Source organism: Crocuta crocuta, unplaced genomic scaffold, assembly GCF_008692635.1.
Source record: "Crocuta crocuta isolate KB4526 unplaced genomic scaffold, BGI_CrCroc_1.0 scaffold139, whole genome shotgun sequence".
NCBI lineage: Eukaryota > Metazoa > Chordata > Mammalia > Carnivora > Hyaenidae > Crocuta > Crocuta crocuta.
The window spans coordinates 653359-678816 of NW_027533258.1; the positions used below are offsets into that span (position 1 = coordinate 653359).

At 56.3% G+C, this 25458-nt stretch overlaps 1 protein-coding gene across 3 annotated transcripts in view; it reads left to right on the forward strand.

Annotated features, from left to right (window-relative positions):
* MPRIP (myosin phosphatase Rho interacting protein) overlaps positions 1–25458 on the forward strand; it is a 151452-nt gene that overhangs the window by 117703 nt on the left and 8291 nt on the right. The window contains exons 14-23 of one of the 3 annotated variants that reach the window (XM_077746830.1): positions 2629–3193; positions 5422–5538; positions 8163–12032; positions 16034–16181; positions 16817–16934; positions 17812–17971; positions 19015–19134; positions 19896–19982; positions 20844–21006; positions 22161–22246. In XM_077746830.1, the coding sequence (XP_077602956.1) occupies positions 2629–3193; positions 5422–5538; positions 8163–12032; positions 16034–16181; positions 16817–16934; positions 17812–17971; positions 19015–19134; positions 19896–19982; positions 20844–21006; positions 22161–22246 (5434 nt within the window). Of the gene's footprint in view, positions 1–2628; positions 3194–5421; positions 5539–8162; positions 12033–16033; positions 16182–16816; positions 16935–17811; positions 17972–19014; positions 19135–19895; positions 19983–20843; positions 21007–22160; positions 22247–22787; positions 22850–25458 lie in introns of all 3 variants that reach the window. The other 2 variants (XM_077746829.1, XM_077746828.1) reach the window with 2 other exon arrangements.

Here is a 25458-nt window from a genome sequence, read left to right on the forward strand (position 1 = left end):
CCGCCACTGGCTGGCCCCGCAGGTCTCCCTTCGGCTTCCTCGTTTTTCTGCCTCGGGTTACCTTTTCCCCCTTGACGCATGGCCAGTATAGGTGTGCAGGTGGTATCTGGACTCTGCACTCAGCAGGAGGTGCCTGTCTGGCCTGGGCGCTGGGCAGCCCTGGAGCCACATCCACGGGCCACCATAGTGTGTCTTTCTCTTGGTCTTTTTGCTTCACTCCTGTGTCTGTCGGATTTGTGCACAACCAGGAAGAACTTACTTGAGACTCAGCATTAGAGCCCGAGCTGGAAAACTTGTTCTTCCCTCACATTAAGTCTCTGTGGTTTGTACCTCATGATTTCCCATATGCCTTCCTCCTCTGCTCTGAGGGTTAGATACCTGTTTGCGTTTTAAAAGAAAGATTCTGGTTTGTGGGGCTGGTTCCATGATGCCCAGAACTCAGCTGTTCTCACCAGAAGACTTCAGAGCCCCCTCCTGTCCTGAGACCCTCTTGTTCCCACTTCTCAGGACATGCAGTTTGAACGACTCTTCAAGTGTCTTTGTTGTGTTGTTGGCTGCCCCTGGGCCGTGTGTCCCTCAGAGGCCTGGGGCAGCTGTGGCCACACCAGGTCTTTGTCATGGCCTTGCCTCTTCCCTAGTGACACTGCACCTCTTTGAACAGAAGGGAGGAGGAGCTCATTCTCTCTTGTGTTTATTGGCACTGTTTGTTTGTTCCTTCATTTACTAAACGAACAGACTATTTGGTTGCTCCTGTCAGTAGGACCAGGCATCGGTGGCTAGACAAGCTCTCAAGTGTCCTATTAGGAGAGCTGGCTTATTTGTTAGTGGGGTGCCACCCCCTGCCTGCAGAGATGAAGGGGGCACTCTCGTCCTCACCTCTGGCCGCCCCCTGGCTCCCCCTCAGCCAGGAGCAGAGACCTAAACTTTACAGGGTCAGCACCCTGAGCACCTTGAGGATGTCCCCATAGCAAAGCAAGGAAGGCAAGTCAGGGTTCTCTGGCAAGGCCGCTGCCACAGTGACCTGAGGAGTGGACACGAGAGGACCCGAGGTCCCGTCCTGGCCCCAGCAGTCCCCTGCCCTCCATGTCCCAGCCGGCGTTGACAGCTCAACCAGGGCCTGGCCCAATGTGGGGATCGGGGTCCTGGCTGGGAGAAGTCAGCTTTGGGATGTCACAGGGCAGGCCTGTGACTCCGGCCTCAGAATGACTGTGAAGTGACACACTTGAGCACACACGCGTGCACACGCCTCTCCTGAGAAGCACAGTTCCCTGCCACAGTCAGACACTGGCTCTGTGCAGGGACTGCAGGCCCACAGGGACCAGGCTTTTATTTGTGCGGGAAGGTTGACTTAGTGGTGGTCTTCCTGACTAGAATGTACTTGAGAATTAGCATATCTCAAACTTAGAGGCTCCTCACTCCCCCAGTTTTCAGCCTTTGTGCTTGTTTTACATCATCTTTTACAGTGAGAAAAATTTGGCCTTTCTTTCAGCACTTGGGGCCAGGTCTCAAGAAGGTACTAGAAACAGATCGAAACGTCAGAGGCGCAGGCTTGAGCCGTGCACTGTAGTCCCCCTGTACATGTGGCGGAGAGTTACAGGGGCGTCCTCCCTGGGAGCCGAAGGGCTTCCTCTCATGGTGCCGCGGCTCCCAGCTCTCCATGCAGGCATGACACCCTGCACAGCTGTTAAGCCTGGGTCAGCTCTCCGTTCAGTGGCATTGGAAGGTCCTTCCTGGAGAACTTCTGTTCAAACGAACGTGTGGTCTGACAGGAACTTGCAGGCCCCACCACCCGGAAGCACGTGGGACAGATGGCCAGGGCTTGCTGATGATCATATTTCCCTTCCCTGAGCTGCCTCACTCCCAGGCCCCCTTCTCTCTGACCCCCTTTAGAGACAGGTGCCCCCTGGAGCACTCACCCCACCCCTGCCCTCGCTGGCCCTCAGGGCCCTGAGTGGCTTTCAGCTCTGTTCTAATAGCTTGGGCAGGACCAGAGGCTATGCTGTTCAAGCTGGGGGCCTCTAACTGCTGCATCTGATGTTTCCACCTCACCCCTGCTGAGGTGGCATCCTCTCTAGACATCTTTGCTTCGGGGCATGTTAGAGAAGGGCATGGATTCCTTACTCGGCAAGCAGAGATGCCCTTGAATCCTGCTCCCCGCTCCCTTCCTGCACGGGGTAGGCCACTGCATGGTGCGGGCACGTGGGTGCCACCTGGGCCATCTCTCTCACTTGGCCACAGTGTGGTCTCAGGCCTTTCACTCTGGTCCACCTGTCACACCAGCCCCCGGAGTGGTTTTCCTACAATACAGACTATTTGGTTTGTTTACTTGCTTGTTTAAAAACCCTTGAGCCTTTTGAGAAAAGTGGTTGGTCTTGTTCATTCTGTCACCCCTGCCCAGTACAGGCTGATGGGGTGTCCATCATGACGCTCCCCTGCAGCATCTCCTGTATCACAGGACCTCCGAGGTCCCACGGAAGGGACATGGGTAAAGGCAAAGTATTCTTTCCGCCCCTCTCTTGGGGGACCCTGGCTGCACAGAAGGAGAACGTGGTAGAGCTGGGGACCCCACTTGGGTGGGTGGCTGTCCCCTGGAGCGCACCTGACAGGCTCTCCGCCCCTCGCCCGCAGCTCGTTGCCAGAGGGGAAGAACCGGAGCGGCTCCTCCTTTGAGACCTGCCCAAGGCCTAGTGAGCAACCAGAGGGGGAGCGTGGAGAGCCAGACCCCGAGCAGAAGAGGAGCCGGGCTCGCGAGCGGAGGCGGGAAGGCCGCTCTAAGACCTTTGACTGGGCCGAGTTCCGCCCTATCCAGCAGGCCCTGGCCCAGGAGAGGGCCAGCGCCGCTGGGGCTTCCGACAGCCACCCCGAGGCTGAGGCTGGGGAGCTGGAGCGGGAGCGTGCACGGCGGCGGGAAGAACGCCGCAAGCGCTTCGGGATGCTCGATACCGTGGACGGGACGGGCACTGACGACACGGCCCTGCGGATGGAAGTCGACCGGAGCCCGGGGCTGCCTGTGACCGCCGACCTTAAGACCCAGAATGTCCATGTAGAAATCGAGCAGCGATGGCACCAGGTGGAGACCACCCCTCTCCGGGAAGAAAAGCAGGTGCCCATTGCCCCCCTGCATCTGTCTTCCTCCGAGGATGGAAGTGACCGGCTCTCCACTCACGAGCTGACCTCTCTGCTGGAGAAGGAGGTAATGGGCACACAGGTGGCCAGGTTCTTTGCAGCAGCCTTCCCCAACACCCACTGTGGTGGCTGGTGGTGGCCTGAGTGGTTCAGCCACATAATACTGAGGGACATTTGGTCCCTCCTCTTAGGGACTTGCAGACCACTCGAGGAGACAGGCACATGGACAGACAGGTTCTTAGAGTACACTGCAGGCACTGAGAGGTCCAGGAGAGTGCCAGATCGTGCAAGGTGGCAGGGAGGGGATGCCAGGCTTTTCCAGAAGGAAAAGGCATTAGCCATGTGGTGGGGACACCACATCAGAGGTAGGCAGAGACTAGGCTAATGGGACCCAGGGCCCAGGTGGGTCCTTCTACCCTGTTTGAGGCAGGAGAAGGGTGTGAGCAGAGTCAGGCTTCCACATTTGGTAGGCGGCACTGGTTTGAAGGGGCCAGAGCTGGAGGCAGAGACAAGGTGAGCCCTGAGGCTTTCACAGCAGCCTGGTAACCGTTGCTGGGAACTGAGGGGGGAGTGGGGCGGTAGCAGGAGGCGGAGGCTGAATTCTAGATAGTCAGATACATTTGAGATGTGATACAGAGGCCCCAGGTGACAGGGTTGCTGCCCTGTCGCCGCCATGAAGGCGACCCCCTGGGATGCAGAGATGAGCTGGTCCCTGCATTTGTAACGGTGTACTGGTACATGAAGGTGTATCCAGGAATCCAATCTGGGGAACTCTGTAGTGGATTTCTAAGTGTGAACATGGAGTTTCCTGGACAGGAAGGTAGAACATTGGCTTGTCTTTTAGGAACACTCATCAGTAGGTTTTAAATGTGTTCTTTTACGTAAGTAGCTACCTGAAGTGGAAGAGTTGTCACTTTGGCCTGCCTTCACTTCTTATCTTTTTCTTGTTAAGTTCACAAGGCTGACCTTCATCACTAACATCAGTACTTTAAATTTTTTTCCATTTTCTACACACATTAATGTAATAACAAAGTCAAGATGCAATAAAAAATTTCAAACTCCTTTGCTATAAACTGTCAAAATGGGCCTTCTAGCCTGCAGGCGACACGTTGGACCGTGAATCTATTGTGGACAGCAGAGTCGGGTAACCAGGACTCTATACCTCCCACAGCACAGCCTGGCGGCATCCGGCTCGTCGACTGCACACACAGATCTTGCACACCACAGCCGCTCCCAGGGTGGGGGGGAGAGGGGGGATGGGCATGCCCACACAACCCGGCATCCAGGAGGTTCGGGAGTGTTCGGGGAACATGTGGATGGAGGAATGACTGAATTCAAAGCCATTGAAAGCAAGGAGAGTGTGACGTAGCTTGCTCACTTTGTACAACTTGTGGAACCCTTTAGGAGCCCTTTCTGCAAACAGGATTTTGTTTGGAATCCATTATATAAAACTGGCCAAAAGGAGTTATTTCGGTGGAAACCTGGAGTGAGGGCTGCCCCAGGGCAGCCATGGCCTATTTGACCACACTGAGGAAATTGGAAGGGCCCAGCAGGGTGGCCTTCTTCTTCCTCTTCTTCTTCTTTATTTATTTTTGAGAAGGGGGTGGTGGGGAGGGGCAGAGAGAGGGTGGGACAGAAGATCCAAAGCAGGCTCTGCGCTGACAGCAGCAAGTCTGACTCGAGGCTCAAACTCAAAAACCATGAAATCGTGATCTGAGCTAGTGTCAGGACGTTCAGCTGACTGAACCACCCAGGCACCCAGGATGGTCTTCTGATGATAGACACAAAGCCCTTGTTTGCCGGTGGAGTCTGCGCATCACATCCTTATGGGGATATGGGAATCGTGGGTGCCCAGGGGAAAGCCTCCTGCTGTTATCTATGGCTTAAGCTGGTTCCAGGTGCTGCAGGTAAAGACCAGATCAGCATGTGCACTGAACCGTGGCCATGTGGAAGGCCAGCCAGGGAGTCCCAGTGTGCTCCAGCCCAGCTAGAGTCAGAAATGCCACCGTGGGGGCGCCCAGATGGCTCAGTCAGTTAAGCATCTGACTTCGGCTCAGTTCATGATCTCATGGTTTGAGGGGTGGAGCCCTGCGTCGGGCTCAGTGCTGTCAGCACAGAACCTGGAGCCTGCTTCAGAATCTGTGTCTCCCTCTTTCTCTGCCCATCTCTCTGTCTCTCTCAAAAATAAACAACAACAAAAAGGGTGGGGGGAAGAAACACCACTGTGGCCTGTGCTGCGCTGCTTCTATTCATTGCTCTCCCTTTGCTTAAAAATGTGTGTCTTCTTGTTCACAGTTGGAGCAGAGCCAGAAAGAGGCCTCGGACCTTTTGGAGCAGAACCGGCTCCTCCAGGACCAGCTGAGGGTGGCTCTGGGCCGGGAACAGAGCGCCCGGGAGGGCTACGTGCTGCAGGTAGGGCTGATGGGCTGCTGCAGCCCTCGTTCACTGGGGCTTCAGTGGGACAGACCCAGGCAGGCTAGGAATGTGCAAAACCTGGCTGAGCGGGGGGCAGACTCTCCCCAGCGCCATGCCTCCGCTCCTCTGCCGCGGCGTCAGGGTTCCGCGTCGTGGGTCCACTTCGTTTTTCACCCTAGCATGACATTTTGCAGAACGTGCCTGAAACCTCTGTATCTAAGGGGGTTTTTTGTTTGTTAATGAAATCACCCTGATTGTCTTTCTTGTTGGCTCTCAGAGTACCTAATTATGTGTTTATTATAAACGTCATGTATTTGTTGATGTTATTTGCTTTCATAATGGTGGTGTTAGGCCCATTGTGCCAAATGAAGAAAATGAGTAACAGCCAGCCCAGTGCCTCCTTATCACTGTCCGTGGCAGAGCTAAAATTGGTTCCCTGTCCATGACCTTGTGTGTCCCACAGCTGCAGGGCAACCTGGGCCCTATTAGCGCTAGCCTAGTGGCCCCACTTCTTATTTTCTGCCCAGGCCGAAGTGTCAAGGGAAAGTGGGGTTGCCCAGCCATGAGCGGACTCCCCCTGCAGCTTAATAGGGAGGCTGACGAGAAGGGCAGCAGCCCGAGTTGTGAGCTGAGATCCAAACCCACGCCCCTCCACCGGAGAGCTCTGTGCCTACGTGCTGGCCCGCAAGCAGCGGGCACTGCCCTGGTGTCTCACCAGGCAGGAGGGCACCAGGACAGGGCGGGCCAGCACCCCAGCATCCCTGTTCCAAGTTCTGAGCTGCAAAACTACACACTCCTGCCCCATCTTGCTGACATACTGGTAGGGAGAGGTGGTTGAGGAAGGAGCGCTGGGGAAATGCAAAGCGGGCGACGGAATGGAGGGCCTGAGCTCTCAGTCAAGGCTGAGGACGCAGCATTCCAGTCAGGGTCCTGCCATTGACCAGTAGAAGCCGGTGCCCCTCCCTGCAACCTCAGCCTCCTTGCCCGTGTAGACTTAGAACTTAACCCCAAGGGCCTTTCAGCTCTCAGTGACCCAGAGTCTCTGTGATGAGTAGCTGTGTTGACACTTCCGGACTGCAGCACCCTGGTCGCCTTGGTCCAAGCCCTCCCAGGCAGCACGTGGACCTCTGGGCAGAGTTTACCCGTCTCCATGCCATTCCTTGTTGCATGTTCACCTTGCCTTCACTTTCTCTCCCAGCCGTGACCATGGCCCTGGGTGTCTCATGTGCCCTGGAATTCCCCCCCCAGCCCCTTCAAGCCCAGTTACAGCCATGCCCAGGTCAGACCCTCGGACAGCAGGCACTGGTGATGGTGGCTGTCCCTCTTTCCTGTAAATGTCACTCCAGGGCTTCCTGGGTCATTTCGTGCAGACCCTCTGGGTTTGGAGAGCATCTTTTTAGACCATGAATTCACTTCACATCAGGTGCCAAAGATGCTAGCAGCAGATTTTGCACATTGCTAACCTGGGAACGTGCCTCCGTGCCTAACCTGGATGATTGCATGAGCCTGCACCAAAGGCCCAGAGCCAGTCCCTTCATGCCTCCCTGCTAGAGCTAACAGCCATGACTTTTAACCTCCTTTGCACTTTGAAAATGCTTATAACCAAGTCATTCGAACGAGCACGGGGCCTCTGGGGGTAAGGGTGAGGAGTAGTCAGCCCCGTGGGGTGGGCGCTGCGCTAATGGTGCTGGGGAGGGGGGAGCTTGCTTGCACGGTCGGACATCGTGGAGTGTAACCGTAACGTAACTGAGTGTCACATCTGTGGCTTCCCCACCAGCAGACCAGACCTAGAGCAAGCCACAGGCAGGCCAAATTCTTAGGCTGGGCTCTTCTCACTCTTGTTCATGTTGTCGTTTTTTTCCCCTGCATTAATTCTGTCTATCCTGCATGACCTTCAGTTTGGGGAGTCTTGTTTCATTTGTGTTTTGTTTTGTGCATGCTTCACTTTCTTATTTTGAATTCCACAAAAGTTTGTTTCGTTGATGATCATGTTTTACTCCATGGTTTCCGTTTTCCCCCCTCGTTTTGTCTTCTTGCAGGTAGAGATTAGTTCTTCCTGTTACTGTAGAGGACGGGCTCCGCTTCCCAAAGGAACATGTTTCAGCTGTCACCTCACTGGCTCCCCGGTCAATTGCCTCCCTTCCTTCTCTCCCCGTCCTAGAAGGAAGTGGCATCGCCACCCGCACCCCGAGTCCTGGCTTTCTTAGGGTTTGTTGCCTAGAGCCCCGCACCCTTTGTTTTGCAAAACAAACAGATCCCGCCGCTCGGCTCCTTCCCTTGTCCTTCCCAGCGATCTCTTGTCCTCCGGTCTGGTCTTCGTTTCGCCCATCAGTGTGCTCCATTATTCAGTTTTGTTTGGTTTAGTTCTCCTAGAAGCCGCTTGGTTAGAGCTGTGTGATGTTCCTGTCCATGTTTTCCGTTTACCTAGAAGCAGCTGCTTGCCAGAAAATTAAGATGGTTTGTCGGATTTGTTTTTTAATTGAAAAAAAAAAAAAAATCATGCCAAGGATAAAAGGCAGACCCACCAAGGAGCTTTCTGTGGTTGACCCTGGCCAGAGGTGTGACACTCAGAACGGGGAGGCCCGAGTGTTACTAACCAGTGTTTAATCGGTTTTTTTAAGACTGAAGTGGCCGCCTCCCCGTCCGGTGCCTGGGAGAGGCTCCATAGAGTCAACCAGGACCTGCAAAGCGAGCTGGAGGCCCAGTGCCAGCGCCAGGAGCTGGTCACGCAGCAGATCCAGTCCCTGAAGCGCAGCTACGGGGAGGCCAAGGACGCGATCCGGCACCACGAGGCCGAGATCCGGAGCCTCCAGGCGAGGCTCAGCAATGCCGCCGCCGAGCTCGCCATCAAGGAGCAGGCGCTCGCCAAGCTCAAGGGCGACCTGAAGCTGGAGAAAGATAAGGTTCGTGAGCAGCTGGAGGAGCGGCAGCACAGCGAGGCCACGCTGAGCGGTCAGCTGCAGGCCAGCGAGCAGAAGCTCAAGAGCGCCGAGGCCCTGCTGCTGGAGAAGACGCAGGAGCTGCGCGACCTGGAGCTGCAGCAGGCGCTGCAGAGGGACCGGCAGAGGGAGGCACAGAGGCTGCAGGAGCGCATCACCGACCTCAGCCAGCAGCTTAGCGCCAGCGAGCAGGCCCAGAGGCTGATGGAGGAGAAGCTGCAGAGGAACTACGAGGCCCTGCTGGAGAGCTGTGAGAAGGAGAAGCAGGCACTGCTGCAGAACCTGAAGGAGGTGGAGGACAAGGCCCGTGCCTACGAGGACCAGCTCCAGGACCACGAGCAGCAGATGGAGGTCCTCCAGAAGGAGAAGCTGAGTGCCAAGTTCGAGGGCAGCGAGGTGGTGCACCAGCTGGAGGAGCGGTTGGAGATGAAGGAGGCCAGCATCCAGAAGCTGGCTGAGCACGTCCAGAGCCTCAGGGATGAACGGGACCTGATCAGGCAACGCTTCCAGGAGCTGATGGATCGCATCGCCCTGTCTGACGGGGACGTCACCGAGCTTCGGGAGAAGTTGAGGGGAAGGGAGGCCGACTGCCAGAGCCTGGAGCACTCCTACAGGAGGGTGGCCAGCCAGCTGCAGAGCATGCATACTCTGCTGAAAGAAAAGGAGGAAGAGCTGAAGCACATCAAGGAGATGCATGAGAAGGTTCTAGAAAAGAAAGATCAGGATCTCAATGAGGCGTTGGTTAAAATGGTCGCCTTGGGGAGCAGCTTGGAGGAAACAGAGATGAAGCTCCAGGCCAAGGAAGAGATCTTAAGGAAGTTTGTGAAGGAGTCTTCAGAAGACGCGGAGGAGCCACGGAGCTTTCCGGAAGAGGCAGAGGATGGCGTCGTGCTGTCGGGCCCACAGCCCCAAGCCGCCATCATGCCTCCAGGCTTCCCACCACCAAGGCTCGAGGATGAGGATCTGGGGGCTGCCCCAGGGGAGGAGCGTGGTGACGACAGCCCCAGGGGAGAAGAGAGTGTGGGGTCCCTGAAGTCAGAGGCTCCTGACAGGGAGGGCCCCCCTCAGAGCACAGCAAAATCTGACCAGGGAGTACCTGGCGTTAAAAGGCAAAGAATCCGGTTCTCCACGATTCAGTGCCAAAAATACACGCACCCAGATGGGTCCGAGAAGACCTGGACCAGCAGCACGTCCTCCGACACCAGCCAGGACCGGTCCCCCTCAGAAGAGAGCATGTCGTCAGAGGCCACCCCCAGCTCCCTTCCTGCAGCCAGCGACTCTGACACCTATCTCTCCATAATACACTCCCTGGAGACCAAGCTGTACATCACGGAGGAGAAGCTCAAAGATGTGACGGTGAAGCTGGAGAGCCAGCAGGGCCAGAGCCAGGAGGCCCTGCTCGCGTTGCACCAGCAGTGGGCCGGCACCGAGGCGCGGCTCCGTGAGCAGCTCCATGCCAGCCTGCTCCAGGTCGGGGCCCTGGCCTCCCAGCTAGAGCAGGAGAGACAGGTGAGGGCGAAGCTGGTCGAAAATCACGTCGGGGAGCTTGGCGACTTCCAGGTGAAGAATAGTCAGGCTCTGGCCTGCTTAGAAAGCTGCCGAGAACAGTTGCGGTCCCTGCCGGCAGCCGGCCAGGAGGAAGCACGGGACGCGGCATCCTGCCCCCCGGTCGGCGTGGAGGGCGCGCCAGGCAGCAGTGTTGGGCCCCTGAGCCACTGGGCAGCTCCTGCAGACCTTGGGGCCCGGGCCCTGCCAGAGGAAGGGGGTTTCCTGGAGGTGGGGAAAGTGACTTCACAGCCATTGGTCCGGCCTGAGCTGAGTGAGCAGGAACAGCTGAAACTCCTTTCTGATCAGATAGCTCTGGAAGCGTCACTGATAAACCAGATAGCAGACTCTTTACAGAACACAACGTCGGATATCTCGCGTGTTCTGCACGAGATTTCTCAGTCTGGAAAGTTGCCCCGGGAACCCGAAAGTGCTGCCGTCGGTCCTGCAGCCCCAGCAGATGCCTGGGCTAAGAAGGTGCTGGTGGATGGCGAGTTCTGGAGCCAGGTGGAGTCCCTGAGTAAGCACCTGGGCGCACTGGGAGGCGAGGTGGCTGGTGCGTCAGGAGGTGGGCAGCAGAGCGTTCCACAGGCCCTGGTCCCCGCCCTGGCAGATGCCACGTGGGTCCGGGCAGAGCTCAGCTTCGCCCTGCAGTCGGTGAGGGAGTCGTTCCACCGCCGGTTGCAGAGCATCCAGGAGACCCTCCAGGGGACGCAGATGGCACTGCAGCAGCACAAGCGCGTGCTAGGGGACATCCTGGGGGCCTACCGAACCCCTGACTTTGAGAGAGTGATGCAGCAGGTCACTGAAGCTCTCAAGCTTCCAGCAGGTGTGGAGGACAGCATGCAGGCATCCTGGGACTTGAGCCCCTTAGGAGAAGTACTGAGTCATCAAGCAGCAGCCGGCTCCCAGGAGCCCTCCTGCCTGTCCAACCAGAGCTCCGGGGCCCTTGTTGCTATTCAGGAGGAACTCGCCCTGCAGCTTAAAGATAAGGCCAGCCTCTTAGGAGAGATATCTGCTGCTCTGACCTCGCTTCCCCCGGTAGAGTCAGTAAGAGATTGTCAGAAGCTTCTCCAGGCATCCCAGAATCTGTCCTGTAGCACTTATCTGGGAGGCCTCGGTCAGTATTCTTCATTGTTAGTTCAGGATGCAATCATTCAGGCTCAGGTGTGTTATGCAGCCTGCAGAATCCGGCTGGAGTATGAAAAGGAGCTCCGGTGCTATAAGGCGTCCTGGCAGGGCAGGGGCGCCTCCTGTCCGGAGCACGAGCAAGCGGTCGGGGCCCTGAGGGAGGAGTACGAGGAGCTTCTCCGGAAGCAGAAGAGCGAGTACCTGGAAGTGATTGCCATCATTGAAAGGGAGAACGCAGAGCTGAAGGCCAAGGTCACCCAGCTGGACCATCAGCAGAGGTGTCTGGAAGAAGTAGAAAGCAAACACAGTGAGAACATGTGCGCCCTGCAAGGGAGGTATGAGGAAGAGATCCGGTGTGTGGTGGAGCAGTTGAACCGGGCAGGGGACACGCTGCAGGCCGAGCACAGCAGGGTCCTGAGCCAGCTGGACGCCTCGGTCAGGGACCGGCGGGACATGGAGAGGCACCACGTGGAGCAGATGCAGAGCTTGGAGGACAAGTTCCAGCTCAAGATCAGAGAGCTACAGACTATCCACGAGGAGGAGCTGAGGACCCTGCAGGAGCACTACGCCCAGAGCCTGCGGTGCCTGCAGGAGGCCCTGCACCGCTGCCAGGGGCGGCCCCCTGAAGCTCTGCCGGCCCCCGGCCCCCCGGGCGGCCCTCAGCAGCCTCTCTCCTCCAGCTGGCCCGCGGACCAGCCCCAGGATGCCCCGCAGAGCGGCAGGCCAGAGGCTGACTCCATGACGGGGCTGAGAGAGCGCATCCAGGAGCTCGAGGCCCAGATGGACATCATGCGGGAGGAGCTAGAGCACAAGGACCTGGAGGGCAATGCAGCCACGCTGCGCGAGAAGTACCAGAAAGACTTTGAGAACCTTAAGGTTCTGAAGCACCACCTCCTTTGCAAGGCGGTTGAGGGGCGGGCATTATGCTGCTTGTCGGGGGGGGCAGCGTCTGCCTCACAGGCTCTCGGGGTGCAGCCAAGACACAGTTCTTAGCTCTGAGTTACTGAACACACAGACTCGAGTTGTCCCTCCCCTGACTCCTCGCTGGCGTGGTGTGGTCTCAGAGCAGGGCCTGGGCAGGGGTCTGGCCTCCTGCTCAACGTCCACCTCCCCACCCCCCCACCCCCCCGCAAGGAGGCCTCACGGAAGGACAACAGGAGCACCACGGGAGAGGGAGTGTGGTCTACCCATAACCTCTCTGCTTTGTCCCTCTGTGGGCCCCAGCAGGGGGAGCCTTTATTGTCCCTGTCCCAGCCTCACCCTCTCTTCTGCCCCCGAGGAACCCACTGCAGGCTGGGACCTGTGCAAACCTAGGAGAAGCACCCAGGAGAAACGGGCCAGAGGCTCCCTTAGAGGGCTGCCTCCTTCTAATTATCCTGAGAGCAGAGTTGAGGTTCCCAAGAGATGGTGTCTAGGGTCACTCTCCCCTCCCAACTCCCTGTGGGGAACTGGCATTTAACGGGCACTCTGAAAGAAGGGCTTCTCTACAGAGCACGCCTCTCAGCCACTGGTGTTCCTTTTCCAGGGGCTGAGAGACATGACCCTGCCCAGCAGCTGCCCCCACGGCCCTCCCCATTTCACGCTCTGCCTCATTCAGCAGGATAGCCAGGCCCTGTCGTGTAGAGGTGACCTTCCCAGGCTCCCTGGGGCCTTGGGCCTGTGGGCCCATCCAGGTTCTTGCCTGCTACCTTCAAAGCTAGAGATGCCTGCCCGCGCCTCCCCAGAGCTTTCCGTCCGCTTCTTGGCGCTGTCCTGAGCTTCACACCGCCCCTCGGGGCTGTGCACAGTTAAACACCCAGGCTCCGCAAAACCCATCCGTCCCCAGTCAGGCCCTGGGTAGGATGGCGGCCTGGCCCGCCGGCGCAGAGCGGGCTCCGGGGCTGTGGGCTCCTGCTGCGCACGCGCAGAGCTGCGCCCCAGCAGGCCGCTCGGGCCCATGGCTCCGGGAGCAGGACGGCGGCATGCCGCGAGTCCACGGTGTGGTCCTCACCTCTGTGTGACGACGCAGCCCCCGCGCCACAGACGGGCACGAGTGGTCGTCAGCAAGCTCTCCGGTGGCCCGGAGGCCATTTTCATTGTTCTTTTCCAGGCCTGAACCTTTTGAAAACTGTTGTGAACCATGAGAAAGCTTGAAGGGCTGCTTTCCAAAAGTGTACAAATGACGCCCCCTGTGGGGGTCAGTGCGTGCAAGCGCAGCATTCGGATGGGCCAGGTCCACCCTTCACAGTAGTTTGCACAGACACTGTTCCCTAGCGCCCTCCCGGGAGAGGCCTCAGCTCCTTCCCCTGAGGCCCAGCAGGCCTGTGTGGCCCCACGCGCGGGCGCATTCACACTCTGTGTTCCCCGGGAGCCACGTGCTCCCTCCACACCACAGTGAGCTGCTCCCTCTGGTTCCCACAGAGCCCCTGCGCAGTGAGGCACTCTCAGCCACGTGTCAGTCAGCTGGACACCGATAAGGCCCCAGCTCATGACAGCCTCCCATTAGTTAGCAAGAAATCTGGTTGGTGGTCCTCTGGTAGCATGTCTCTGGGGACTCGGACACCACTCGTGCTGCGTATCCTGTCGTGTGCCTGCGAGCATCCAGCACGTCCACCGTGTTCTCAGTGACCCCCTAGAGACCCAGAAAGTACAACCAAGTAGAACCGTTGAGGGGGCCTGGCTAATGGCTGTTACTTTGTGCAGAGTTTTGCCTGGGTCAGGGAGACCAGCGTCTTGGCCTGATGGCCCCTCTCCTGACAGCTGCAGGCTGACACCTTCCCTCACAACTCTGCACGATAGTCATCGAGGGACTTTTATTGATCCCAGGGATCACTGGCTTAAAAACTAAAATTTGTGAATCATTTTTTTTTTTTTAATGTTTTATTTATTTCTAGGAGAGAGAGAGAGACAGTGTGAGCAGGGGAGGGTCAGAGAGAGGGAGTCCCAGACTGAAACAGGCTCCAGGCTCTGAGCTGGCAGTCAGCACAGAGCCCGACACGGGGCTCGAACCCACAAACCGCGGGATCACGACCTAAGCGAAAGTCGGACACTTAACCGACTAAGCCACCCAGGCGCCCCTGTGAATCATTTTTTAACACGTATGCTGTCCAAGGAAGCAGCTGATCTTTAAAGATAATTCCATGTTTCTATTAGTAAGAGTCTTCACCCTTAACTTTAAATATTGTAAAGCACTCAAGTCAAACTAAACCCTGAAAGACCTTCTAGCTGTGTGTTCGCTGTGAACCAATGCATGCCGCAGGAAAGATGGGGGGCTTGGAGAGGGCCAGGGGCCACGGAGCTAGACTTCCTCTGGCTGTCCTGTGGTGTGGGCGGAGGCCCAGCTTCCCGATGGGGCCACCTGGGAGAGGCAATGGCTAGGTAATGGTGGACAGCAGTGAAGACCATTTGCCTAGTGCAGCCAGTCTGTGGTGGTGAAGTCTAGACTGTGACCACGAGTTCAAAAATATTGACTAGAGAATCTCAGGCCTCTCAATTACTGTGGGGGCTCAGACAGGGACACCCAAGTGTGCTGATTTGGTTTCTTCGTATACTTTCTTGAATCCATGTGCAAGAATATAGGTTGGAAGGGAGGAGCCCCACCATACTTTGCATTTAGAATCTAACATGGCCATGTTTTTCTGCTGTTTTTAAATATTTTTTTAATGTTTTTATTATTTCTGCGAGAGAGAGAGAGAGAGAGAGAGACAGCATGAGCAGGGGAGGGCCAGAGAGAGAGGGAGATACAGACTCTGAAGCAGGCTCCAGGCTCTGAGCTAGCTGTCAGCACAGAGCCCAACATGGGGCTCGAATCCACGAACCATGAGATCATGAGCTGAGCCGAAGTCGGATACTTAACCGACTGAGCGCCCAGGTGCCCCTGTTGTTGTTTTTTAAATCACTGAAAGGCGTGATCCCTACTCTCAATGAGATCTTGCAAGGGATTGAGACAGAGTGTGCCTCCGTGTATAAAACAGCTGCACATACCACCCCCTCACAGCTGTGTGGCACGTTCGCCTGGCCTTCTGATAATAGGACTCTGATTAGCCGTGTCCGGGGTTCTCTGTGTGGGTGTGTGGGATGGTTTGATCCCATCTTAGGGTGTACCTGAGTCCTTCCCCCAAACCCATGTCCAGGTAATAAAACAGCCTGCGTTGTAACAAGACGTGAACTGGACAAGTTTGGAAAGCGGTTCTGTATGTCCCTCGTTTCAGTTAGTGAATCAGTGCCCCTCTGTCTACTCCTTGAAAGAGGCAGAAGGAAGATGCAGGCTGGAAGAAAAGAGATCATGTGGCCTAACCGGAGTCCCTCAGTGGACACCAGGTTAGGGTGGCCAGCTGGTTAGTGGCAGGCCCAGACTCTGTGGCTCCGTGCCCCACCCCTGGCCTCCCCATCATTCACAGGATGGTCCTAGCTCTCTGCAGCTTGCAGACTCATCCCTGTTTGTGACTGTTTATGAAATGCCCTGTTTGGTGCTGTATAACTCAGACCAGATACAGCCAGACTCTTCTCCCTCCCTGTGGTCAGTCCTGCCCACCAGCAATTCTGTGAAGGTCCAGAATCTGCTATTTTCAATTCCATTGCAGCGTCTTCCCACCCACAGTACCAACTTTCCACAGAGAAACAGCATTCAGAACAATTGTAGAAATAAGAATAAGAGCGTATAGATACAAACTCTCTTCTGAACGCTGACAGCATGAATTGCACAGTAGCATCGGTAGGAGCCTACACCTAGCCCTCAGATGGCTCCGCTGGTCTGTGCGCGGTGGCATGCTGGGTGGCGGGGAGCCTGCCGTCGGGAACAAGGAGCCTAGAGGGGCCAGGCTGCCGGTTCATTGGTAACAGAACACCTGGCTCAGAGGTAAAGAAACAAATCCATGGAGTCCCTTTTGTTCTCACAGGCTACATGCGAGCGAGGGTTTGCCGCGATGGAAGAAACGCACCAGAAGAAGATCGAGGACCTGCAGAGGCAGCACCAGCGGGAGCTGGAGAAGCTGCGGGAGGAGAAGGACCGCCTGCTGGCTGAGGAGACGGCAGCCACCATCTCAGGTCCGGGGCTGGGCCTGGGGCCAGTGCAACCCAAGGGCATGGCTTCCTGAGCTGACTGCATGGCCTTTTGGCTGAGACTCAAGCTTTGTCATCCAAGAGAATCCTTCTTTGACAGCTGTCTGGGCCCAGAGCCAACACCGCAGCTACACCCGAGGGGCGGTCCGCAGCCCTCTAGGTGCTTAAGACCACCTCTGCCCCCAGTGCCCGGGGACATCAGAGCACAAAGGTGCTGCAGTGTCTACCTGGCCAGGAAAGCTTATCACAAAGCCGATGCCATCAGTTTTGTGTTACCTTCTTTGTGTATCCTACTCTGGTGGTTTATTTTACTATTAAGGAAACATATACCCACCTGAACCCTTGCTTGTTCTATAAACTCATGCTTGATTTCAGGATTCATACTTCTTTCATCAGCTTGGCTCTCTTCTCACATAAGGAAAAAATGTACCTGCTTCCCTTTTGTGTTGGGAGTTCCCTGGAAATTCTTTGGCTCATGCCTGCCTCAGAGAATCAGTTTGGGAGAAACCAGACTGACCCCTCATGACCTTCGACGTAACAGTGGACAGACATCGGGCTGTCCTGTCCACCTTGCTCCCCGAGCCTCTCGCGCTGATGGCCGTGTCTTTCTTTGCCTGCAGCCATTGAAGCCATGAAGAATGCCCACCGGGAGGAGATGGAGCGCGAGTTGGAGAAGAGCCAGCGGTCCCAGATCAGCAGCATCAACTCGGACATCGAGGCCCTACGACGGCAGTACCTGTGAGTCTGCTTCCTGCCCCCAGGAGGTGGCCCTTGTGGGCCGGGCTGGAGGAAAGCCCTTCGGATGAGGAGGGACAGCTTTCCTGTGTCTTTATAAGAGCCACAAAGACACGGGTCCCAAGGGCGGGCATTGGCGAAGGCCCAAGGGCTCTGAAAGCGACTCAGAGCCACCCTTCCTGAGTGGCTGCACAGCTTCCCAGGCTCATCTTTGGTTTCACTAGTGGGAGAAGCACCCTTTTCCAAGGGGTCCAGGGTGAGTGACAGCATCACCAGGCTGTGATTTTCTGAGCCTGGATAAAGCCTGGGCCTAGGGGGGGGTCACACACAAAGTATCTCCAAAGTTAGTGTTGAAAACAAATCACAAGAGTGAATTCTCTGCTGACATGAGACTTTTGTCTGTGGGACTATTAAGCTGCTTGAAAGAGGAGCAAGTAAGGCTACAGTGTAGTTTCAGTAAGCCTGGAGTGCTTGTTTTGTTGTTTGCTTATTCTGAGAGAGAGAGCATGTGTGAACAGGGGAGGTGGGGGAGGAGAGAGAGGGTCCTAAGCAGGCTCCATGCTGTCAGCGCAGAGCCCGGCATGGGGTTCAGTCTCACAAAAACCGCAAGATCATGACCTGAGCCAAAATGAAGACTCAGACACTTGACCGACTGAGGCACGCGGGCACCTTGCAGCACTGTTTAAGTTGTCCCTGTTGTGGCCGGGAACGAGTTTGCTGAGGCCACAGAATGAGTGGGCCCCGCTCCCTGCTCAGCTCTTTGCGTTGTGTCTCGTCATTCCTCAAGTTTCACGAAGGGGACTCGCAGAGCCTGGCAGGGGTGGGGCCCCCGGCGGGGAGGGCACAGAGGTGAGTGGTGGCCTCTCCCCACTCACTGCAGGGAGGAGCTGCAGTCCGTGCAGCGGGAGCTGGAGGTGCTATCCGAGCAGTACTCACAGAAGTGTCTGGAGAATGCCCACCTGGCCCAGGCACTGGAGGCCGAGCGCCAGGCCCTGCGGCAGTGCCAGCGTGAGAACCAGGAGCTCAACGCCCACAATCAGGTGAGCCGGCGGCCAGGCGAGCCCGGGCTGCAGTTGGGAGCCGGGTCTTGTGAGCGGTGGCCTGAGCTCCTGAGCCACAGAGTGGCCGCCCCGTCTGCAGGCTTCTCCCTCATGTGTTGCGTCACCGTGTACTGAGGGAAACGGGCTGCGGGTGGCAGAGCTCAGACCAACTGCTGCATGAACCCACTGTTTCCCTCGGGGGTCATTTCAGCTCCAGCCCTTCTGGGATCTCTGATCGCCTCCATGTCTCCTGAGGTCTCTGGCTTTGTGCTGAGCAGGGCCCGCGAGGGAGGGTCATTGCACCTGCTCCAGGTCTCCTGTATTTAAACGTCTCCCAGTCGAGTCCATACACTCTTCACAGTTTTTTTTTGTTAGATTTTTTGTTAGATTATTTTAAAATTTGCCTATTCTTCAGAAAGTTGGGGTACCTTTAAAGTCCTGGCTAACGGAAAGGCTCGAGGTAGGTATAGTTTGATAAAAGCCACTCTGGTTCCTCATTGGACCACTGTCTGCAGACCCACTGCTCGGACCCAGTGCCTGGGGGGACAGACGTGCTGGCCAGCTCCAGGCTCGAGGTCTCTCTGGGCCACGGTCACCCCGTAGGAGGGTGCCCCGGTGGCACAGGTTCCACCTAGTCACTGCAGTGGCCTAACATGTCCTCTTGCCAGTTTGAAAAACTGGTTCAGAAAGTGAGTGGGGAGGACGGCAAGAGGGCCTGACCCTCCAGGAACTCAAGTTTGACAAACTGGGAAATGCACGGATCCTGCTTATGGTGACAAAAAGGTATTGAGGATTATTTCAGAATCCTGCATACACAGTTCGACAGTTGCTTCCAGAGCCCATGTGAACGGCTTTTGCAGGGATATAAAGCACAGGTGGGGACAGGCTCACATGCCAGATCTGTAACACCATGGCACGTGTGTGCAAGCACCGCCCGCGGCTTCTGTGCTCACACAGGCACCGCCCCCTCCTGGTCGGGCCGTGTGAGCACTGCCCCCGCAGTGGCTGCTCGGCATTGTGCGTACTGTGTTGTCGCCCCACAGGAGCTCAACAACCGCCTGGCTGCGGAGATCTCACGGTTGCGGACGCTGCTGACCGGGGACGCCGGCGGAGAGGCCGCCGGCTCACCTCTCACGCAGGGCAAGGATGCCTATGAGTTAGAGGTACCGCTCAGGGCCCTTCCCCAGCTGTGCACCATACGAGCCCCAAATGGGGACCAAGAGGTGGCCCTCAGTGTATGGTATCATTGCAGGGATGAGAGTTGGAGACAGCAGGAGGGGACATGGAAAGATCCACATCACCCCCGGGCAGCAAAAGACGATGGCTGCCAGGGAGTGTGGGGTCCGCGGCAGGAGTGGGGATCCCTTGTGAGGCCACGGGGACCTTTAACCCCATCCCCACACTGTTTCAGCCACGTGACAAATACCAACCACGTGGAGTGAAATATTTAATAGCTTTGTGAACTCCACAGTTGCTTGCAACTTTAAGTCAGAATGATTGATTTGTATGTCTTTTTATAAAAGCACTGAGGTTCTTTCTCCCCATTCAGTTAAGACTTGGTCAGGGAAATGTGCTCAGTGATGTGAAGGGAGGCAGAGTGAGTTCGGGGAAAGTTTCAGCAGATGCTTTCCTGGGCCCAGTCCTAGGAGCTCACCGTGGCCCTTCGGGCCGAGAAACCGACTCTTGGGTCCAGGAAGAATCGCAGTGACTCCTTTCTGTTTTCTGTATGTGATGCAGACTGTTAGCAGTGGTTCAGTGTATTCACTGGCATTTCTGGCTGCATGTGGGTGAGGAGGAGGGGAGGGAGGACAACACCCGTTTCCCAGGGCATAGAGGGCTTCTCTGCTCGGCCCTCACCTTTGCTTTCAAGACTCTGGAAGTTCCTTTGCTGCTGGATGTCAGTGTGTAATCTCTCTTATTCTAGGTCTTATTGCGGGTCAAGGAGTCAGAGATACAGTACCTAAAACAGGAGATCAGCTCTCTCAAGGACGAGCTACAGACGGCATTGCGGGTAATGGCACCTACCGAGGGAGACAGATCTGGAGGTGGGCTCGGGGTGGAGTGGGGACACATCCTTCCAGGCCTTACACAGGTCCCATCGGTGGATGCCAGTTGTAGGCTGTTCTAGAGTACTTTTTCATTTTTACGAGGACTGTGGTTTCAAAATTGAGTTTTCTTTTTTTTAAGTTTATTCTGAGAGAGAGCAAGCGAGCATGAGCAGGGGAGGAGGGGCAGAGAGAGGGGGAGCAAGAGAACTCCAGGCAGGCTCTACACTGTCAGTGCAGAGCCTGACTCGGGGCTCGATCTCATGAACCATGAGATCATAACCTGAGCTGAGATCAAGAGTCGGACATTTAACTGATGGAGCCACCCAGGTGCCCCTCAAAATTGAGTTCTCTTAAAACGCCAGCATTGAAGCGGGTCCTTGCTCGCCGTGCCTCCTGTGTGCTTCGGCAGGGATAGGGGGACCAAACAGAAATGCCATCCTGCAAAGTGAGAGTTTGGTGAAGCGCGCCCATTTCCACCAGGGCCTTCTTGGAATCAGAGAGGAGATGATGGAATCCCTGGGGGCCATTCAGTCACTAGGAAATTCAAGACAGAGGAGAGGTTTTCTGGGAGGTCTTTGGTGGGTCAAGGCTATGCCCGTGCTTGCCAGAGCTCCTGCAGAGTCTCCTGCCGCATTGGGACAGACTGTCAGCTCTGCCCATCTGACTCTGTATTGAGTTCCTGCCTCTGGAAGATGTGGATCGACCTGCCCCCATAACTGCCAACAGCATCCCTCAGTCTCTCTGCAGGGCGTCCCAGCCCCGGGAAGACGGGCCACCTAGCCTGGCCCTAACCACCACTTGCTTCTGCCCCTTTTATCCCCAAGGACAAGAAGTATGCTAGTGACAAGTACAAGGACATCTACACAGAGCTCAGCATCGTGCGGGCGAAGGCCGACTGTGACATCAGCAGGTTGAAGGAGCAGCTGAAAGCAGCCACGGAAGCGCTGGGTGAAAAATCCCCTGAAAACGCCCCCGTGTCTGGATATGGTGAGTCCTCCACACTCACAGCTCATCTGCGCCTGGGCGAGCTCAGAGCTTCACCAGCACCTGAGGGAAGGCAGAGGAGCCTTTTCTGTATTTAGACCTGAGTGTCATCAGAGAGGGGGGGGCCCTGGGGCTGGAGGGCGCCTGGGCCTGCACAGGCTCCCCAGGGCTGGGAAAGCATCGTCCTCTCAGCGTGCTGGGGGCGGGGGGAGGCTGTTGTCCCGATGGCCTTGAAGGAGAAGTCACTCTGTTGGTGTGTATTTGCACAGTAGTAACAAGTTGCATTTTTGCATTTTTCTGTTTTCCTGAAGAACCCAATAGCTTGGTGACAGCTGCTGTCACCAGTTGCTTGACCCTGGGGCTTGACCGTTAAGTCTGTAAGAGGCCATGGGGGTGGGGGAGGGGAGGACAGTTTTAGAGTAACATCCCGAAAATTCAGCTGTTGTCTGTCTGCCAGCTGAGTACTAGTGGCCGCAGCAGTGCTGGCCGCTGGGCAGAAGGCAGAAGGTAGGTCGGTTGCGCTGCCGCTGGAGGCGGACTGGCGGCACCGTAGCACACTACTTGTAATCAACCTGGAGACTAGCTCAGGAGGGATGACAAAGTGACGGTAGTGGCAGCTTCTGGGGAGGAGCCTGAGGGAGAATGCATACATCCTGGGACCTGCCAGTTTAACTTCTGAAGAATGAGAACACAAAGGTGTGCAGATAAGGATATTTCGCAGTTGCAGCAAATAGAGGACTGTGGCTTCCTGAAGAGGTCCATGGAGATTGTGTCTGGATGTAGGGAGAGATCCCTAAGTGTACTAAATGTAAGCCCCACCCCCAGCAGGACACAGGGTACCGTGTGACCCAGTGAACGGTCGCTGAAGCAGCCACGTTTAAGAAGTCTGCAGAATGGTGGCTGTCTCCTTGGGGGTGGGTCACGATCGGTCTTACTCTGGTTGTCAGGGGGTTGGTGTGGCTACATATGCAGCGGCATGGTTGGTCTGCTCAGAAGGATCTGGGGCGTTTTACGGTTACTGGCTTCATATGCTCCTAAAGCCGTTTCAGGAAGTGTCAGAAGTGCAGCGATAAATAAGCTTTGGAGGTTTTTTAACATTCAGTCTGGTTCTGTGGGGTTTTATAAAACAAAAGTAACCATTCTGTTTGTTCTTTCAGATATAATGAAATCTAAAAGCAACCCTGACTTCTTAAAGAAAGACAGATCCTGTGTCAGCCGGCAACTCAGAAACATCAGGTCCAAGGTGAGTCTGGGGTCTGGCCCCCAGCTGTGTGGGGCTCATGGACATTAGTGCGAGGAGCCGGACTCAGAGCCCACCATGGGCCACAGCAGAGGGTCCCCAGGTCCCAGAGCTCATCTGGCTCCACATGCCTACCCGCTGGGCCAGTTCTGGTGGCTTCCAGCGCTGTGTCTCCTCCGTGCCCAAGTGGAACCTTCTTCTGACAGTGACAGTTGAGGCGCCGGGCCTCCGAGAAGCAGGGCTTGGAGTGAATTCGACCTTAGACATCCAAGGCCAGGTTTCACCCTAGTGCCCTCCTGGGCCAGCCCCGCTCTGTCTGTACTGTCCTTCACATGTCCCTTGTTTAATACTGACGCCACCTGCCTTCAAGAGAGGAAGCTGCCTGCGCCTCTCGCCCCAACCACGTAGCGCTTCCCTGGCCTGTGGTCCCCATCCCACTGCGCGCCTCTCCGCGGGAAGGATGGGCGGAGGGTGGGAGTAACGAGCATGTTGCGTTTAGGATTTATTGTGTGTGTGTCTTATTTTTTGCTCTTTCCTCTGACAGTCCGTAATTGAGCAGGTCTCATGGGATAACTGAAACGAGCCCGCTTCCAGGTCCCCTGTCATGTAGGTAAACCACCTCTCACCACCCACCCACCTGCCACCCTCGAGGGGGCGGCTACCTGCATGCACTGCTCACACCTCCGTAGCAAGCTCCTCGTTTTATTGTCCCTTACACCCGTCTGCTCCAGCAAGCACATACCCGGTCTGGGTCAGGTTCCCCACGTAACCTCCTACTAGGGTTGATCCTTGGCCGAGGGGAGCGTCCCCCTAGCTTGGCAGGAAGCCCAGAGAGGCAGCATCTCGGGTGGGTGTGGGCTTGCGAGCGGCCGCCAGCCCTGGTCAGCGTGCATGTCGAATGATCCGTGCGTTCCACGTTCTCTGGGGAAACCCATCTTGCCCTCTGTCCAGAGGGGACCTGACTGAGACCCGGCAGCCACTGACAAGCAGTCTCTCATCTCTGAGAAGCCCCACACCGAGTTAAGGGGCCGAGGCAGGCCAGACCCAGGTATTCAGGGAGCCAGTACGTTGCGGGGATAGCCAGGAAAATGGCTCAGCAGTGCAGGAGGACAAGGAAGGATCGGGGCTGAGTGTTTACCAGCACTTTTTTTAACTAAACAAAAAGCTTCTTTCTGGGTGCCATTGAAGGCAGTGGTCTAAAGAAAGGATGTGGGGGCACCTAAGTGCCGGCTGAGACGTATTGTGTTTGAAAACAAACGGAAGGACAGTGGGCCCTCGCCTGGACGTCCCCAGCCTGCCACCAGGCCGGGCATCCCGGTCCCACGGCAGCTCACTGCTAGTGTGCTTCTGGCTGAGCTGCCTTGATCTCGTTAGTTCTTGGACCACGCTCCTGGCAGCGGGGATGCTGCCGGGCTCGGGGCACGGGGTGCTGGCTCCGGTGCTCCCATGTCTGCGGCTCGCTCTCAGGCAGGACCTGCAGTCCAGCAGCCTCTGGCTGAGGCCCTTTAGCCCGCTGGCTCGGGTGAAATGGATTTGCTTTCAAAGGAAGACTTTTAAGAAAATGCAAGTATTTTCAACCTAGTCAGTTTGGTTTTATTTATACTTCTCCAGTCTCCAATCACTTACAACCAAATAGGGCTTAGGTTTGATTGAAAACTTAGCTTGGGCTTTTTCTATAAACATGAAAAACACTCTGTGTAGCAAATGGAGAACTTGTTCTTTTATGGTTTTCTTATTGAAGGTTCTACTTCCTATTTGAGGTCGAACTGAGGCTGCTGTAAGTTCACTGTTAATGATTTAGGTCTGTTGCCCCTGCCGGCAAATGACGGGCAATGAAAAGCTTATGCTACACCTGGGACCTTGCTGCGGCGAGGCCACCCCGTCCGAACACGTTCTGTGTCCTAGGGGTGTGTTTGAGTTTGTCCCTTCTGAACAAAAGGCCAGAAAATCCGTGAAAAGACCTTTGTCAATACGGACTTTGCAGTGGCGTGCTGGGAAACCCTTTTTTGCTGGCCAGGAAGCAGCTGAAGGAAAGGTGGAGAGTGAGGACGCTGTCGGGCACGCCCCCGGAGGTCGTGCCTCCAGGGCGGCCTCAGACTGTCAGAGGTGCCAGGATCCAAACGAGAGGGGTCAGGAGGCCAGGAATGGGCTTCTCCCAGATGTGTTTGTGTCCACATGTGACTTGGCCAAGTTTCCAGTGTCTTCGTGTACATACTGTTCCGCTGGCCTGAGTAGAAAGGGACCTTGCATATATGTCCTTAGGGACACATGTTGTGATGCGCAGGCCTAGGCCTGTTTGCAGCGTGTGCTGGCACTCACACTTAGACGTGTGCCGTCCTCTTCCCTGAGTGTATTTGAAAATCACTCCCCCACCACCACCTCCGGAAGACCCGGGAATGAAGTTGCCCAGAATCGAAACCTGTCAGTGGTGCTCTTCCATGTGGGCTCTGATGTGTCCTGATAAGTCCTTTGTTGATGTTCTCTTTCTATATCCTGCCTCACTCAAAAGGATCAACAGTCTCAGCTCCCTCAAAGTCAAAGCAAGCTCACTGCTTCAGGGCATCATGGCTTTTCTGAGATCGAGACCGGAGCAAACCTTTCCCATAGGGCCCTCACGGAGGCCCCCAGCTGGTAGTCTGAGTTTGGGGTCACAGAGGCACCTGCTGAAGACACCGGCAGTGTGGGAAGAACGAGCCCCAGAAGAGCTAGCTGTGCACCCCAGGGGCCCTTGTCTGGGTACACAGGGTCAGTGCGGGGGTCGTCTTTCTACCCTTACAGTTCTGCTCTAGCATACCGCGGTGTGTGGCACTGGGCACACAGCCTTGGGCTGCCTGCCCCTCATCGCCCTGTTGCCCAGCAACAGGTCCCGAGCACAGCAGGGGCTCCAGCAGTGCAGAGGAGCACAACAGAGGCGGGCCATTTGCTATCCCTTGGGTCCCAGGGCCCTCCTCACGTAAAGTCCCTGGTCGGAACAAAGCGATGTGGCGAGTGACAGACCTGCCGGCACTTAGGTGTGGAGCCACCCGCACTGGGGTCACTGATGTGCGCCTGGCTGTCCCTTGACCGGACACACTGGGGGAAAGACCCGAGAGCGTGTGACACAGTTATGTATGTTATGGGTATTGACACCTCAGGGTGGGATGTGGATTTGCCCCACTGAGTCCTCAGGCTGACTCAGTGGCAGACTTCAACACGGACCCTGATCACCTTCGTAT